Source organism: Elephas maximus, chromosome 8 (genome assembly GCF_024166365.1).
Source record: "Elephas maximus indicus isolate mEleMax1 chromosome 8, mEleMax1 primary haplotype, whole genome shotgun sequence".
NCBI lineage: Eukaryota > Metazoa > Chordata > Mammalia > Proboscidea > Elephantidae > Elephas > Elephas maximus.
Genome location: NC_064826.1, coordinates 72,066,358 through 72,082,888, shown reverse-complemented (window position 1 = coordinate 72,082,888; position 16,531 = coordinate 72,066,358). Strand labels below are relative to the sequence as shown.

Genomic DNA, 16,531 nt, shown 5'->3' with positions numbered 1-16,531 from the left:
CTCACCCGATACCTAGTTATTGGTTTCTTCTCCCCTATTTTTTGATTTCTGGGTAGATTTTAATTTACTTAGATGAAAGATAAGTAGAGAGATTGATAGGTGATAGATTAGATTAGATAGATAGATAGACAGACAGACAGACAGGTAGGTAGGTAGATAGGTAGATCGGTAGATAGGCAGGGAGACAGAAGAGAGATACATAATAAATACAAGAAAAAAAGTTATACACAGTTAAAATATCTTACTAAAAACCTGTTGCTGTCGAGTCAATTCTGACTCATAAATATCTTACTAGTACCCGCAAAAAATTAAACCCATTGCTGTCGAGATACTCAAAATATCTGTGAAGAGACATCCTGTTCACCTTTCTAGTGGAATAAATAAATCGGAATTAGTTCAATTCTGTGATACAAGCTTTCCATGAAGCTATTATCTATTTTAAATGTAATACATCATTTTCATGATATTACCTCAAGACTCATATCTCCAACTTCCTGTGACCGTAAGTGACTTTATGAGGCTTTCGTTAAGTGATGTGGTAAAAGTCTTCATATCAAATACTCAGCTTTGTTAGGTCTCACAGGTGGAGTATGTAATGGGAATGTCTGCAGCAGATAAAGTACACAAAGCTTTAATCTGATCCTCTTTCAGTGAATAAGATAGAGCCAAGAGCTGTACTAAATACAGCATAACATTTCCAGAAAATATTTCATGTGCCATCTTCCTCGGCTATAAATGTCTCTTCCATACAGAAATAAAAAAGGTCTTGAAAAATTCCAGGGATTACCAATTAAATATTTGTATTCTATCAAGCTCTACCTTAAAAAAACAAAAACCAAACCCATTGCCAAGTCAGTTCTGACTCATAGCGATCCTATAGGACAGAGTAGAACTGCCCCATAATGTTTCTAAGGCTGTATTCTTTACAGAAGCAGACTGTCACGTCTTTCTTCTGCAGAGTGGCTGGTGGCTTCAAACCACTGACCTTTCGGTTAGCAACCTAGCATTTAACCACTGCATCACCGTGTTCCTCAAGTACCTTCAAAAAACAAACAAACCCGGTGCTGTCCAGTTGATGCCCACTCAGAGCAACCCATAGAGTAGAACTGCCCCATAGGGCTTCCAAGGAGTGGCTGGTAGATTCAAACTGCCAACCTTTTGGTTAGCCGTCAAGTTCTTAACCACAGCACCACCAGGGCTCCTCAGGTACCTTAGACTTCTTAAATGTTTGAATATGCAGTAGATGAATTTGAAACCTCATATTGTAAAGTATTTTATTGTAAATATTTAATATTCTAAATATTTAGATGATAAGTAATGGAACTCAAATGTCAATAAATGGCATAACATTATTATCTGATAAGAGGCTTAATATGAAAATAACTGGATTACACCACAGTTATATGCTGAGATGAATTTTAAAAGAAAAAATATTTGTTAAAAATAAATATATACAAAATATTTATAATAAAAAAAAATCTAGGTACCCACATTTCCTTCTGAGAAGGACAATTTATTTAAAGTTGAGATTTTATAGTATGTTAATACACTTTATCCTTTGCTTAAGTGACGGTTGGCCTTTAAAACCTTTGTCTTTTACTCTTTAGTTTAATGTGCACATGTAAAAATAAATAATATCCCAAAACCGTACTTACAGGGCTATATATTGATAATATTCATGTTTTTTAACTAAAGGAAAAAAGATGCTTACAGTTATTTATTCCTCACTTAAGAAAATACAGCCAATCTGAAGTATAATCTACTTTTTTTTCACTGTTTTTCAAAAAGTTCAAAGAATAAATAAATATATTGAGTCAGTGGACCCCTCCTTTCATCTTATGCCCCCTACTCCTATTCTCCTGGATTGACCTACTTTATACTTTTTACAGTTTAGGTATATGTTCTCCAGATATTTTTTTTATTCTATTATATAGCTTGCTTGTGTATGTATTCTCTCTCTCCGTGTATCCCCCTATGCCCTTCTCCTGCTCAACAATATAGCCTGGTCATGCCCCCATGTCAGTACAAACAGATCTACCTCTATTCTTTCAGCTTGGGCTGGAGAAGAACTGGCAGATGAACACATCCTGCATGGTCGAATGTCCTGTGAACTGTCAACTTTCTGAATGGTCTTCTTGGTCAGAATGTTCTCAAACATGTGGCCTCACAGGTTTGTTTGCACCTCAATTAGCATTATCCTAATGGTCAAGGAATATGAAATAAAATATCCCTCTTGCTTTGAGTCTTATCAAATAATCTTCAGTAAGATTGGATTGGGTGTCTTTCTTTCCAAAACCACTAAGCCTTCCTTGTTCTTCAGACCTTCTCAGGTGAGATCTCTGTGATGCCTTCTCCCACTAAGATATATGCTTGTGCAACTGTATCACCTACCTTGCATTACTTTACATCTTTTAAAGGAAAAATGATCCGAAGACGAACAGTGACTCAGCCCTTTCAGGGTGATGGAAGACCATGTCCCACCCTGATGGAACAATCCAAGCCTTGCCTAGTGAAGCCCTGTTACCGATGGCAATATGGCCAGTGGTCTCCATGCCAAGTCCAGGTAGAAGTTGTGTGAGAATGTGTATTCTTTATCTGCAGAAACTTGGTTTCAGAAATATTTTTCCAGAGCTTACACATGGAAGGTTTTCTCTTCAAGATTTTAAGTGCCTAGCTATGTCATAACCAACAAGTCCCTGTCCTGTATTTTGAAAATCATTTGGAGACTGATTTGTTTTAATGAGAATTTATTTGCCTGTCTTTGGCTAGAAAACAAACAAATTGTTCAGTGTACGCTTTATACTAGTTCCCCCATAGGGCTTCTTCCCTAGGGTTTGAGATGCTTCTCTAACCATCTATAAATCAAAATCAGTGGTGCAGAGATTCCTGAAAGTGATGAGCTGACTAATGAATTATTTTTCTTTTCTTTAATTAGTTCGTTCTTCCTCCATTCCAGGATGCCCAGTGTGGAGAAGGTACCAGAGTAAGGAACATTTCTTGTGTAGTGAGTGATGGGTCAGTGGATGACTTCAGCAAAGTGGTGGATGAGGAATTCTGTACTGATATTGAACCCATTATAGACGGTAATAAAAAAATGATTCTTGAGGAAACCTGCACGCAGCCTTGCCCAGGTAACAACAGCAAAAAAGAATTTATATTTTGGTGATTTCTTCCCAGGACTAGGGCCAAGTAGGTGCTACATATATAGTATGAGTTAAGAGATGTCAACAACCTTCTTATTCAGGAATAGTTATGCCAATAGCTAAAAAAGGTGCCTCAAATTTATATCACTAGACTCACCCTTTGGGTTATAATTTCCTCAACGGAGAGGCCAATGAAAAGCAAATATTTACACTGGGATAAACAACATTTATACTTTGTCTCAGTGTTATATCAGTAGTGGAGTTCACTATGTATACTAAGTCTAGTCAAGAGTAGACAAGAACATACGAAACATTACAAAGAATTTGGCATGCTGGAAAAGGTTATGAAAAAGGCAAGAGTCTGTAGAAGAGGACAGCCCCAAGTGTAAATGTGAAGCACCATGAGTATGCCAATGGAAGCCGACAGTCCTTATTAGTTTTTCTAGGAAGAGAATATTTTAAGAGGATATTTTAAGCAAATAATGGAATCTTGTAGTCAATTTTGCCTAAGTCACAAATTTGTTAGAACCAGCCCAGTTTCCTTTTTTTAATTTTTTAAAGTATTTCTATGCCATTTAATGGAAACCCTGGTGGCACAGTGATTAATAGCTACAGCTACTAACCAAAAGGTCGGCAGTTTGAATCCACCAGGCACTCTTTGGAAACCCTATGGGGCAGTTCTCCTCTGTCCTATAGGGTTGCTGTGAGTCAGAATCAACTAGAGGGCAATGGGTTTATGCCATTTAATGCTGTGTAGTTTTATGTAGCCTCAGCTACAATCAAGATACAGAACTATTTCATCACCACAAGTCTCCCTTTATATTCACACTCATCACACATCCTACAACCATTCCTAACCCCTGGCAATCATTAACCTTCTCTCCATTGCAATAATGTTATAATTTCAAGATTATTAAATAACTGGACTCATCCAATATGTGAGCTTTTCAGAGTGGCTTTTTCACTATGTGTAATGCCCTTGAGATCTATCCAAGTTGCTGCATGCATGAATAGTTTATTCTTTTTTTTTTAATTGAACTTTAGATGAAGGTTTACAAAACAAACTAGTTTCTCATCAAACAGTACACACATTGTTGTATGACATTGATTAACAGCACCACGACATGTCAGCACTCTCCCTTCTCAACCCTGGGTTCCCTATTGCCAGCTGTCCTGTTCCCTCCTGCCTTCCAGTCCCTGCCCCGGGGCTGATGTGCCCCTTTAGTCTTGTTTTGTTCCATGGGACTGTTAAGCCTTTGGCTGAAGGGTGAACCTCAGGAGTAGCCTCATTACTGAGCTGAAAGGATGTCTGGGGGCCATCCTCTTGGAGTTTCTCCAGTCTCTGTCAGGCCAGCAAATCAGGTCCTTCTTTTTGAGTTAGAATTTTTTTCTACATTTTTCTCCAGCTCTGTCTGGGACCCTCCATTGTGATCTCTGTCAGAGCAGTCAGTGGTGGTAGCCTGGCACCATCTAGTTGTACTGGACTCAGTCTGGTGAAGGTCAGGGCAGATGTGGTCCATTAGTCCTTTGGACTAATCTTTCCCTTATATCTTTAGTTTCCTTCATTCTTACTTGCTCCCCAAGGGGTGAGACCAGTGGAGTATCCTAGATGGCCGCTCACAGGCTTTTAAGACCCAGACACTACTTACCAAAGTAGAATGTAGAACATATTCTTTATAAACTCTGTATGCCAATTGAGCTAGATGTTCCCCGAGACCATGGTCCCCACAGTCCTCAGCCTCTCAATTCGGTCCCTCAGGGAGTTTGGATGTGTCTATGGAGCTACCATGGGCTTGCCTCGTACAGGTTGTGCTGGCTTCCCCAGTATTGTGTACTGTCTTAACCTTCACCAAATTTACTACTTATCTGTTGTCCATTAAGTGTATTTACATCCTCACCCCTTCCCTCCCTTGTAACCATTAAATATTGTTTCTTTTTCTAAGTGAACCTTTTGGTGAGTTTTTACAGTAGTGGTCTCATACAATACTTGTCCTTTTGGGACTGACTTTTTTCACTTAGCATAATGTCCTCCAGATGCATCCACATTATGAGATGCTTCACAGATTCATCATTGTTCTTTAGTGTTGTGTAATACTTCATTGTGTGTATGTACCATAGTTTGTTTATCTATTCATCTGTTAATGAGCATCTAGGTTGTTTCCATCTTTCTGCGATTGTGAATAATGCAGCAATGAGCATGGGTGTACATATATCTATTCTTGTGATGACTCTTATTTCTCTTGGATATATTCCTAGGAGTGGGATTGCTGGAACAAATGGTGTTTCTATTTTTAGCTTTCTAAGGAAATGCCATATCGTTTTCCAAAAAGTTTGTATCATTTTGCATTCCCACCAGCAGTGCATCAGAGTTCCAATCTCCCCACATCCTCTCCAACATTTGTTATTTTCTGTTTTATTGATTTGTGCCAGTAATGCCAGGGTGAGATGGTATCTCATTGTGGTTTTGATTTGCATTTCTTTTGATCGTGAGCATTTCCTCATGTGTCCGTTGGCCACTTGAATGTCTTCTTTGGTGAAGTGTCTGTTCGTTTCCTTTGCCCATTTTTTAATTAGATTGTTTTTTGTTGTAGAGGTGTTGGATTTTCTTATAGATTTTAGAGATTAGACCTTTGTCTGATTTGTAATAGCCAAAATTTTTTTTTCCCTGTCTGTAGGTTCTCCTTTTACTCTTTTGGTGAAGTCTTTTGATGAGCATAAGTGTTTAATTTTTAGAAGATTCCAGTTATCTAGCTTATCCACTGGAGCTTGTGTGTTGTTGGTGTGATATGTATCTCTGTTAATGCCGTGTATTCGGGCCTCTAGTGTTGATCCTATTTTTTCTTCTATGAACTTTATGGCTTTTGGCTTTATATTTAGGTCTTTGATCCACTTTGAGTTAGTTTTTGTATATGGTAGGAGGTATGGGTCTTGTTTCATTTTTTTGCAGATGGACATCCAGTTTTGCCAGCACCATTTGTTAAAAAGACTGTCTTTTCCCATTTGATGAACTTGGGGCCCTTGTCAAAGATCAGGTAACCATAGTCGGATGGATTTACATCTGGGTTCTCAATTCTGTTACGCTGGTCAATGTATCTGTCCTTGTACCAGTACCAGGCTGTTTTGACTACCATAGCTTAATAGTAGGTTCTGAGGTCAGGTAGTGCAAGTCCTCCTACTTTTTTCTTCTTCTTCGGTAGTGCTTTACTTATCCAGGGCTTCTTCCCTTTACATATAAAGTTAATGATAAGTTTTTCCATCTCTTTAAAGAATGTTGTTGGTATTTGGATCAGTATTGTATTGTTTTTGTAAATCACTTTGGATAGAATTGTCATTTTCACAGCGTTGAGTCTAGCTATCCACGAGCATGGTATGTTTTTCTATTTATGTAGATCTCTTTTGGTTTCTTGCATTAGTATTTTGTAATTTTCTTTGTACAGGTCTTTTACATCCCAGGTTAGATTTACTCCCAAGTTTTTTTTTTTTTTTTTTTTTTAGGGGCTATTATAAATGATTTTGTTTTCCTGATTGCCTTTTCATCATTCTCTTTATCGGTGTATAGGAATCCAACTGATTTTCGTATGTTTATCTTGTATCCTGCTGCTCTGCTCAATCTTTCTATTAGTTCCAGTAGTTTTCTCGTGGTGTCTTTTGGATTTTCTAAGTATAGTATCATATCATCCGCAAATAGGGACAGTTTAACTTCTTCATTACCGCTCTGTATGCCCTTTATTTCTGTTTCTTGCCTTATTACTCTAGCTAAGACATGCAACACAATGTTAAATAGGAGTGGTGATAAAGAGCATCCTTGTATTATTCCTGTTCTCAATGGGAATGTTTCTGCCCTCTCTCCATTGAGAACGATGTTGGCCGATGGTTTTGTATAGATGAAATTTCACTTCTATACCTTATTTTAGTGAGAGTTTTTATCAGGAATGGATGTTGGACTTTATTGAATGGCTTCTCTGCATTGATTGAGATGATCATGTGATTCTTTTCTTTCCTTTTATTTATGTGATGGATTACGTCAATTGATTTTCTAATGTTGAACTGTCCTTGCATACCTGGTATGGATCCTATTTGGTTGAGGTGTATTATTTTTTTTGATATGATGCTGAATTCTATTGGCTAGAATTTTGTTGAGAATTTTTGCATCTATTTTCACGGGAGATATTGGTCTGTAATCTTCTTTTTTTGTGGTGTCTTTGCCTGGTTTTGATATCAAGGTTATGCTGGCTTCATAGAATGAATTCTGAAGTATCGCTTCCTTTTCTATGTTCTGAAATAGTTTGAGTAGTACTGGTGTAAGCTCTCCTCTGAATGTTTTGTAGAATTCTCTAGTAAAGCCATCTGGGCCAGGGCTTTTTTTGTTGGGAGTTTTTTTTTTTTTTATTACCTTTTCAATCTCTTCTCTTGTTATGGGTCTGTTCAGGTTTTCAACGTCATTTTGTGTTAGTTTGGGTAGGTAGTGTGTTTCTAGAAATTTGTCCATTTCCTCTAGGTTTTCAAATTTGTTGGAGTATAGTTTTTCATAATACTCTGTTATGATCCTTTTTATTTCAGCTGGGTCTGTTGTAATGTCCACCATTTCATTATTTGGGTTATTTTCATTCTCTCCTGTTTTTCTTTTGTCAGTTTGGCCCATGGTTTGTTGATTTTGTTCATCCTTTCAAAGAACCAACTTTTGGTTTTGTTGATTCTTTCTATTGTTTTTCTATTCTCTATTTCTGCTCTGATCTTTATTATTTCCTTTCTCTGGTGGCTGTGGGCTTCTTTTGGTGTTCTCTTTTTTTATTTGTTCAAGTTGTATAACTAATGTTTTGATTTTGTCCCTTTCTTCTTTTTTGATGTGTGCATCTAGTGCTGTGAATTGTCCTCCGAGGACTGCCTTTGCTATGTCCCAAAGGTTTGGGTATGATGTGTTTCCATTCTCGTTTGATTCTAGGAACTTTTTTATTCCATCTTGGATTTCTTCTATTACCCAGTAGTTTCTAAGCAGAATGTTATTCAGTTTCCATGTAATTGATTTTTTCCTTACTCTTCCTGTTGTTAATTTCTATTTTGATGTCATTATGGTCAGAGAAAGATACTTTGTATTATCTCAGTGTTTTGGATTTTGTTGAGGGTTGCTCTGTGGCCTAAGATGTGGTCTATTCTGGAGAGCATGCCATGTGCATTGGAAAAAGAATGTGTACTTTGCAGTTGTTGGGTGGAGTGTTCTGTATATGTCATGAGATCAAGTTGGCTGATTGTGCTCTTTAGCTCTTCTGTATCTTTGCTGAGTTTCTTTCTAGATGTTCTGTCCTTTACTGAGAGTGGTGCATTGAAGTCTCCTACTATTAATGTAGAACTGTCAATTTCAGTGCTGTTAGAGTTTGTTTTATGTGTTTTGGAGCCCTGTCATTGGGTGCATAGATGTTTATTATGGTTAAGTCTTCATGATAGATCGTACCTTTAATCATTATATTGTGCCCTTCTTTGTCTTTTATGGCAGATTTTGTTTTAAAGTCTATCTTATTTGAGATTAGTATTGCCACTCTTGCTCTTTTTTGGTAGTTATTTGCTTGATATTTTTTTTCCATCCTTTGATTTTTAATAAATTTACGTCTTTGTTTCTAAGTGTGTCTCTTGTAGACAACATGTTGATGGATCCTGTTTTGTTTTTTTTTTTAATCCATTCTGCCACTCTGCATCTCTTTATGGGTACATTTAGGCCATTCACATTCAATGTATTGATAGGTATGAGTTTACTGCTGTCATTTTGTAGTGCTTTTTTTTATGGTGCTAACATTTTCTTTGTTCCTCTTACTCTCCTATGCTGAGTTCCTTTTGTCTGTAGATTTCTTTTGTTTTTGTTTTTATTGAGACTTTATGTTTTTCCTCTTTATTTTGATAGGTAGGTTTATTAACTTTCTCTGTGGTTACCTTGAAATTTACCCTTATCTTCCTCGGTTTGAACCAGTCTATTATTACTTGGTATTGCCTTGCCTTCCTCTTCATTAGAAAGCTCTATACCTATACCTTTTATTCCCTCTTTTTGTTCTGACGTTGTTGTCATTTATAGATTAACCTCTCTGGTTCCCTATTGCAGTTATTTTGGTTTTGGATAGTCCTTGAGATTTCATTTCCTAGGTTGGTATCTGGCTGGTACAATCTTGCATCCTAGATTCAGGTTGTTGTTTGTTCTCAGGCCAAAGGACTCCCTTTAATAATTCTTTTAAGTTTGGTTTGATTTTTACATATTCCCTTAATTTTTGTTTCTCTGGAAATGTCCTAATTTCACCATCACATTTGAACAAAAGTTTTGCAGGATATATTATTCTTGGCTGGCAATTTTTTCCTTTCAAGGTTTTATATGTTTCATCCCCATTGCCTTCTTGCCTGCATGGTTTCTGCCAAATAATCAGAGTTTAGTCTTGTTGTTTCTCCTCTGTATGTGACTTTTTGTTTTTCTTGAGCTGCTCAGAGGATTTGTTTTCTTCGTCTTTGTTTTTAGCGAGTGTAAATATGATATGCCTTCGTGTTTTTCTTTTGGGGTCTATCCTGTATGTGGTTTTTTGAGCTCCTTGGATGGTCAGCTTTTTGTCATTCATGATATTAGGGAAGTTTTCTGTCAGCAGTTGTTCAATAATCCTGTCTGTGCTTTCCATTTTTTCTCCCTGTTCTGGAACTCCGGTCACTTGCAAATTTTTGCTTTTAATTGTTTCCCACATAATTCTCAGGGTTTCTTTGTTTTTCTTCTTTCTTTTTTCTGATTTTTCCTCAAACAGTTTTATCCAAGTGTTTGTCTTCAGTTTCACTGTTTCTGTTTTCCATCATTTCAGACCTGCTCCTCAGCCTTTCTATGACATTGTCCATTTCTGAAGTCTTGTTGTTTATGTTTTGGATTTCTAATTGTTGTTTTTGACTGATTTCTAGTTGTGAATTTATTTTGGAGTTTTGTTCCTGTATTATTTTCCTGAATTGTTCCATTTTTTGTCTGTATTTTCCATGAATTTGTCTGCCTTTTCCATTAATTTGTAGATTTTTCCTCATTTTTCTCTGCTTTTTGCTTCAATTCTTGGATTGCTCCGAATATTAGAGATTTGAATTCTGTGTCGGGTAGTTCTAGTGCCTTTTCTTCTACTGGAAAGTCATCTGATGTTTTATTTTGGACACCTACTGGACCCAGCCTGTCCTTTTTTAAAAATATGTTTTGATATTGTCTGCTGTCTTTGAGACCTTCAGTGGTTATTTCCTTCATTTCTTGGTTGTAGATTTGTTTGTTTTGTCCTTTTTTTTTTTTTAATTTGGTTATATCTGAGCAGACAGGCTGTGCGTTCTTTGTTGTTTGCTTATCTGTAGTCATGGTACTTTTCACCTCCTTGTCCAACAGGCAGGGCCAGTTATTCGGCAATGGTGCAGCAGGGCAGATCCAGCTGAAGGGGAGGGACTGGGACAGTTGTTTGTGGCACATACTAGGGCCAACAGGGTGGGTCAGGAATCTGTGCTGGGTAGGTTTCAGTAGGCCATGACTGTGCTGCTTGGGGTTGTGATGGTCAGTGCACGGTGCAGGTAGGCAGGGATGAGAGAGGAGGTTGTGATGTGTGGAGCTAACAGGGTTATGGGAAAGAGGAAAGAGAGAAACAGCAGCCAAAAACAAATTAAAAAAAGAGTGCTAAGGGAGCTTGCCATTGGAGTGGGTAGATGAGAAAACAAGAAATGAAGAAAAGCAGAAACGAAAAAAAGAAAGAAAGAAAAAGGGAAAAAGAAAGAGAAAATAACTAGATAAAAATCCAGAAAAGAAAAACAGGGAAGAATAACCCCCCGGAATCCCAGAGTCCCACCAGTGGGCTGCTACGACTGGAGAGATGCCTCCCGGGCTTCACAGTATAGCCTGGCTAGACGGGATATAGATGTCACACAGCACCAGGTATTCAGGAGACAGGAAATGAAGATAAGTGTAGAGCGACGAGAACTGAGAAATGGAGAAAGATAGAAAGGGAAAAAGAGAGAAAAAAGAGAAAAAAAAAAAAGAAAAAAATGTCCCCAGGGATCCCACCTATGCGGCTGCACAGATTGGGGGTGTGGCTCCTAAGCCGTGCAGTGCAATCTGGCTAGATGGGGCTCCCAAGCTGCGAAAAGAAAAAGAAACAAAGCAAAGCAAAACAGAACAAAGAAAAACAAGGGGAAAAAAGCCCCAGGGCTCCCACCAGCATGATGTTGCAGGCCAGGGGAGTGGTTCCCCAGTTGAGTGTGGCGTCACAGCCTTTCAAGAAGAAGCATAGATAGTACACGGAGCCAGGTGTTCCAGAGAGAGGAGGGGGACGTGGTAGGGGACACAGAGGAAACCAAAAGAGACGGAAAGAACCCACACCAGTTTAGGGACCTGGCCAGTGTGGGCAGAGCGAATCCAAGCAGCCTGAAGCCAAAGCAGTCACCTCCCGCAGAGGAGGCCAAGGAGGGCAGAGCAAAAGGGAGGTTAGGAAAGCGTGTATCACTCCCTTCCGGGTGCTCTGTCTCCTGCTGGGAACTTTGTCAAGCTGCTTCCTCGTCCTCCCAGTCCGCCAGTCTCCGACGTGGGTGGGGCAAATCCAAGTGGCACAGACCCTGCACTTCCTGGCCAGCAGAGCCACTGCAGCCAGCCAGGAAGCTTGGATGTAGAGCAGCAGGGGGAGCGGAGGATAGGAAAGCTTGTATCGCTGGTTATTGGGTACTCTATCGCCTGCTGAGAGTTCCACGAAGCTGCTTTCCCATGCTCCCTGTCTGCCAATCCCGGACAGGAGTCCAAGATGGTGGATCTGTGCTGCACGTATCTTTCCTTGCTCTCTGTCCTCTGTCAGTTTCTTACTCCATTCCGTGCTTGGCTGAGTTCTTTATCCCTTCGTTTGAGACTTCAGGTTCCAGGAATGACATTTGTCTCTGTTTTACTTAGTTTTTCGGGCCTTTGCTGTGGAGGGATGGCATGGTGCTTCTGTCTCTGGCACCATGTTGGCCAGAAGTCCCTAAGTAATTTATTCTTTTCATTGCTGAGTAGTATTCCATGGGAAACCCTGGTGGCATAGTGGTTAAGTGCTGCAGCTGCTAACCAAAAGGTTGGCAGTTCGAATTCACCAGGAGCTCCTTGGAAACTCTGTAGGGCAGTTCTACTCTGTCCTATAGGGTCACTGTCAGTCAGAACTGACTTGATGGCAGTGGGTTTGGAGCATCCCATGATATGGAGGCACCACAGTTTGTTTCATCTTTTAAAGGAAATTTGTGTTGTTTCCAGTTTGGGGCTATTATAAACATTCATGCACAATTTTTTTGTTTCATTTTGTGGGAGTAAGTTTTCATTTCTCTGGGATAAATTCCCAGGAATATTATTGCTGGGATGTGTTGTAATTATATGTTTAGTTTTTTTTTTTTTAAAACTGCCAAACTTCTTTCCAAAATATCTGTACCATCTTACATTCCAACCAGCAATGTGAAAGTGATCCAGTGTCTTCGCATCCTCACCAGCATTTGCTTCTGTCACTATTGTATTATTTTAGCTGCTTAGGTGCATCGTGATATCTCATCGTGGTCTTATTTATTTATCATCCATATATCCTCTTCAGTGAAATGTTCCACATGTCTTTTGTCCATTTTCTAATTGGACTTTTTAGGGTTTTTTTTAATTTGTTTCCAACTATTGAGTTATATATATATGCTCTTCTAAAATTTTAATATTTATATTTATATCCAGGATCAATTATTAGTTAATTTTTGTATAAAAATTTAGGTGAGGTTCATTTTTTTTGTCTATGACTATCCAATTGCTCCAGCACCATTTGTTGAAAAGACTATCCTTCCTTCATTGAAATGCATCCTTGTATAGGTATATTTCTGAATTATCTATTCTCTTTCATTGGTTTGTGGTCCTATCCCTTCACCAGTACAATACAGTCTATATTACTGTATCTATATAATATTGTTTAAAACCATTGAGCCAATTTTTTACTTACAGTGACACCATAAGAGAGTAGAACTGCCCATAAGGTTTTCTAGGCTGTAATCTTTATGGGAACAGGTTGCCAAGTCATTTTCCCACGTATCTGCTGGGTGGGTTCAAAGCACCAACCTTTTGGTTTAGAAGCCAAGCGTTTAAGTGTTGAACCATGAGGGCTCCTTCGTATCTATACAATAAGTCATAAAATTAGGTAAAGATTCTGATAGACTCAACACTGTCTTTCAGGTCCAACGATAGCTATAAATACCTTCTCCATTTCCCTCTCACTCTCACTTTTCTAAAAGATACACTCTACCCTCTAGAGTTGCTTTTCTGATAAGGTAAAACAGCAGTCGATCCGGAAAAATAAAGAGGTATATGGGAAAGATATATTTTATTAAGTCTTCCCTGTCCTTAAAGTGGTTGAAGTTGATGTGGATACATTATGGTCTGGCAAGTACACTCTTAGGTGTATACCCAATAGAAATGCATATATATGCTCACCAAAAGACTTGAACTAAAATGTTCACAGAGCAGTATTCATAATAAGAAAAACTTAGAACTCCCCACATGCCCATCAACCCTGAAAGACGTCAGATACAAAAGAGTACATATGATGTGATTCTGTATGCATAGCATGAAGGAAGTTTCTGAGGTTTGGGGAATGGTCTGTTTCTTGATTTGAATGTTGGTTGCAGGCATATGTATTCAAATTGTGGAAATTCAGCTAGCTGTGTATTTATGATAAGTGAACTTTTTGCATGTATATTATACCTCAATAAATAATTAATGAAATAAGGGAGGATGATTGAGGATGTAGAAAGGGAAAATGGAGAGTATTATTGTTAGCACAGCTGCTCAATCAGCTGTCCCAGCTCCACTCTTCTGGGAAGAAACATGGATAAAGCAAAAGTACCAGATTTCTCAGCCTTGGGGTTTAAGCTTTTTATGAAATTATGAATTATTATAAGACAAGTTCTATATATATTTAGGTTTCCTTTGATACCATCCTTTGCTTAATAAGCCCTTTTACAATATGATAATAACAAGGGATGGGTTGTTGTCTCGTAAGAGCAGGTAAATCACAATGAACAAGCTCCTTGCAAGTAATAGTTTACATTTGCTATCACTCAGCAGTAACATCCACTCAGAAAATAAAAACATTAGTACAAACTTATAGAACTATGTACATTTTAAATATTAAATATGAACATTATGTATGACTGGCACACCTACAAACATCACCCAGTGGGAGTAGAATTAAAATGACTATCTGGCTGGCTATTCTCTGTGGGTAATCGTAGAAATTATAAACCTGTGCTTTTCAGGTGACTGTTATTTGAAGGAATGGTCCTCGTGGAGCCTGTGTCAGCTGACCTGTGTGAATGGTGAGGACCTTGGCTTTGGTGGAATCCAGGTCCGATCCAGAGCAGTGATTATACAAGAACTAGAGAATCAACATTTGTGCCCAGAGCAGATGTTAGAAACAAAATCATGTGATGGTGAGTGCTGAAATTCATGAAATCTATAGATTTAGTTTTGTGTTGATAAGCAAACGCATAAGTCGTAGAACTTTCTGTTAGGCAAATTTGTCAAGACTTCATGTGAGATTGATAGAACTGAATTAAGGATATTGAATTCTAAATACTGAATTTAAAGATTTAGAGAGAGAAAATTTTTGTCACCCTTTGTAATTAGATGTAAAATATTTTTTAAATGGTTCCCAGTTTTGTGAGCTAAAGCCAGCTGATATATTTAGGATCAAATTGTATTTGGACACATAATAATCCTGATCATGTATGATCTTAACGTTCTCTTCAAATTTTTTGAAGCAAGTGACAGAAAGAAAATTAAAAATACACAGTTAAATGAGAGATATTAATATATTCTCAGAATATAAAATCCAATTACTGATCCTTAACAAATTTAATCTAAATTCAACATAGAACACATATAAGCATATACGTGTGTGCATATATATGTGTGTGTTATGTTTGTGTACACACATGTAGAATTCCATACTCAATGTAGGAAAATAGATGACATTTTTAAGAAGCACAGAGCATTAAAATGTCATCGTTTGGAAACACAGAGGAAGCCTCAAGGAAAACAAACAGAACACGGGGCTCAATAACAACTCCCTCGTTCTTGCTTTTGTTCTGAAACAAAGAAGAAATATGACATACAATAGCAAATAAGAGCCAAATATCACCTTCATTATTAAAAAGTAGGAGAGAAAGCTTAATATGTTGAAGGAGAATGCTTAGAAAAAACAAATGCGCCAGATAAGTTAACCCTAGAAGTGAATAGAATTCCTGGCACGGTAAAGGAGTAGAGAAAGTTCAGGTGTTGCAATAAATGAAATAACTCCCAAGGAAAGAAATAGCGGGGTTTGGGGAAGCTTGTTAACCCAAAGTGACAATGAAATAAAATTAGAAATCAGTAACAAAACTGCAAAAGAAATCTTCTCCATTGACACACAGGATTAAAAACTGAAAACCATACTTCTAGAGCATTACATATCAAAAGTTGTGTGGGATGCATCAAGGAAGTAAAAAAAAGACTTAGTCTCAAATGCTCATATAGGGGGAAAAGTGCAATACGGATAAATGCTAATCCACTGAGATAGAAAGCAAAGAAGCAAGAGATAATCAACAAAACCAATAGACAAGCTCATAGCAAAATCGATGAAGAAAAAGACACAAATAGTATGACTACAAATAGAATAGAGTCTAGGAAATTAAGTTTTCTGTGAATAATTTTGGCTAATAACTGTAAAAACTTAAATACAGGCAATTTAGAATATTAGAATTTATCAAGAAGTAAGAGAAAGCCTAAACCATTGTTTCTAAATAGCTATTAAAAATTCAAGTCTCTTATCAAACATGCATGTACACATGCACACACACTAAAACTCGAATGGCTTTAATTATTAGTTTTACCAAAACAAAAGAATCCTATTTATATGAACAATACAAAGTTGGGTGAACAAAAAGTGTGTAAAATATCCCCAACTCCTACTTTATTTTCTAGTCTTACTATCTCATCTGTAACGTTGACATTGTTTCAGAATGATATATCAAAAATGATACATTTTTAAAACATTTAAGACTACTTAGAATATATATACGATAATATACAGAATTCCTGGGTGGCGTAAATAGTTAAGAGCTGGACTACTAATCACAGGGTTAGAGTTTCAAACCCACTTAGAAGCGCCTCAGAAGTAAGGCCTGGCAGTCTGCTTCCAAAAGGTCACAGCTTTAGAAATCCTATGGAGCAGTTCTCTGCACACATGGGGTGCCATGGGTAGCAATCAACCTGATGGTAACTAAAAACAACATATATATAATATATACTGTTTATAACATATACTCTTCAGTATATATATAATATTAAAAGAACAAAAAACATGAGCACTTAAGGCATACATCATCTTCAG

The 16,531-nt window shown here is 37.6% G+C and overlaps 1 protein-coding gene across 1 annotated transcript in view; it reads left to right on the top strand.

Annotated features, from left to right (window-relative positions):
* The window catches only part of THSD7A (thrombospondin type 1 domain containing 7A), a 487,115-nt gene that overhangs the window by 458,091 nt on the left and 12,493 nt on the right, over window positions 1-16,531 (top strand). The window contains exons 20-23 of the mRNA XM_049894144.1: window positions 2,053-2,170; window positions 2,418-2,563; window positions 2,957-3,131; window positions 14,418-14,591. Coding sequence (XP_049750101.1) covers window positions 2,053-2,170; window positions 2,418-2,563; window positions 2,957-3,131; window positions 14,418-14,591 — 613 coding nt within the window. The remainder of the gene's footprint in view (window positions 1-2,052; window positions 2,171-2,417; window positions 2,564-2,956; window positions 3,132-14,417; window positions 14,592-16,531) is intronic.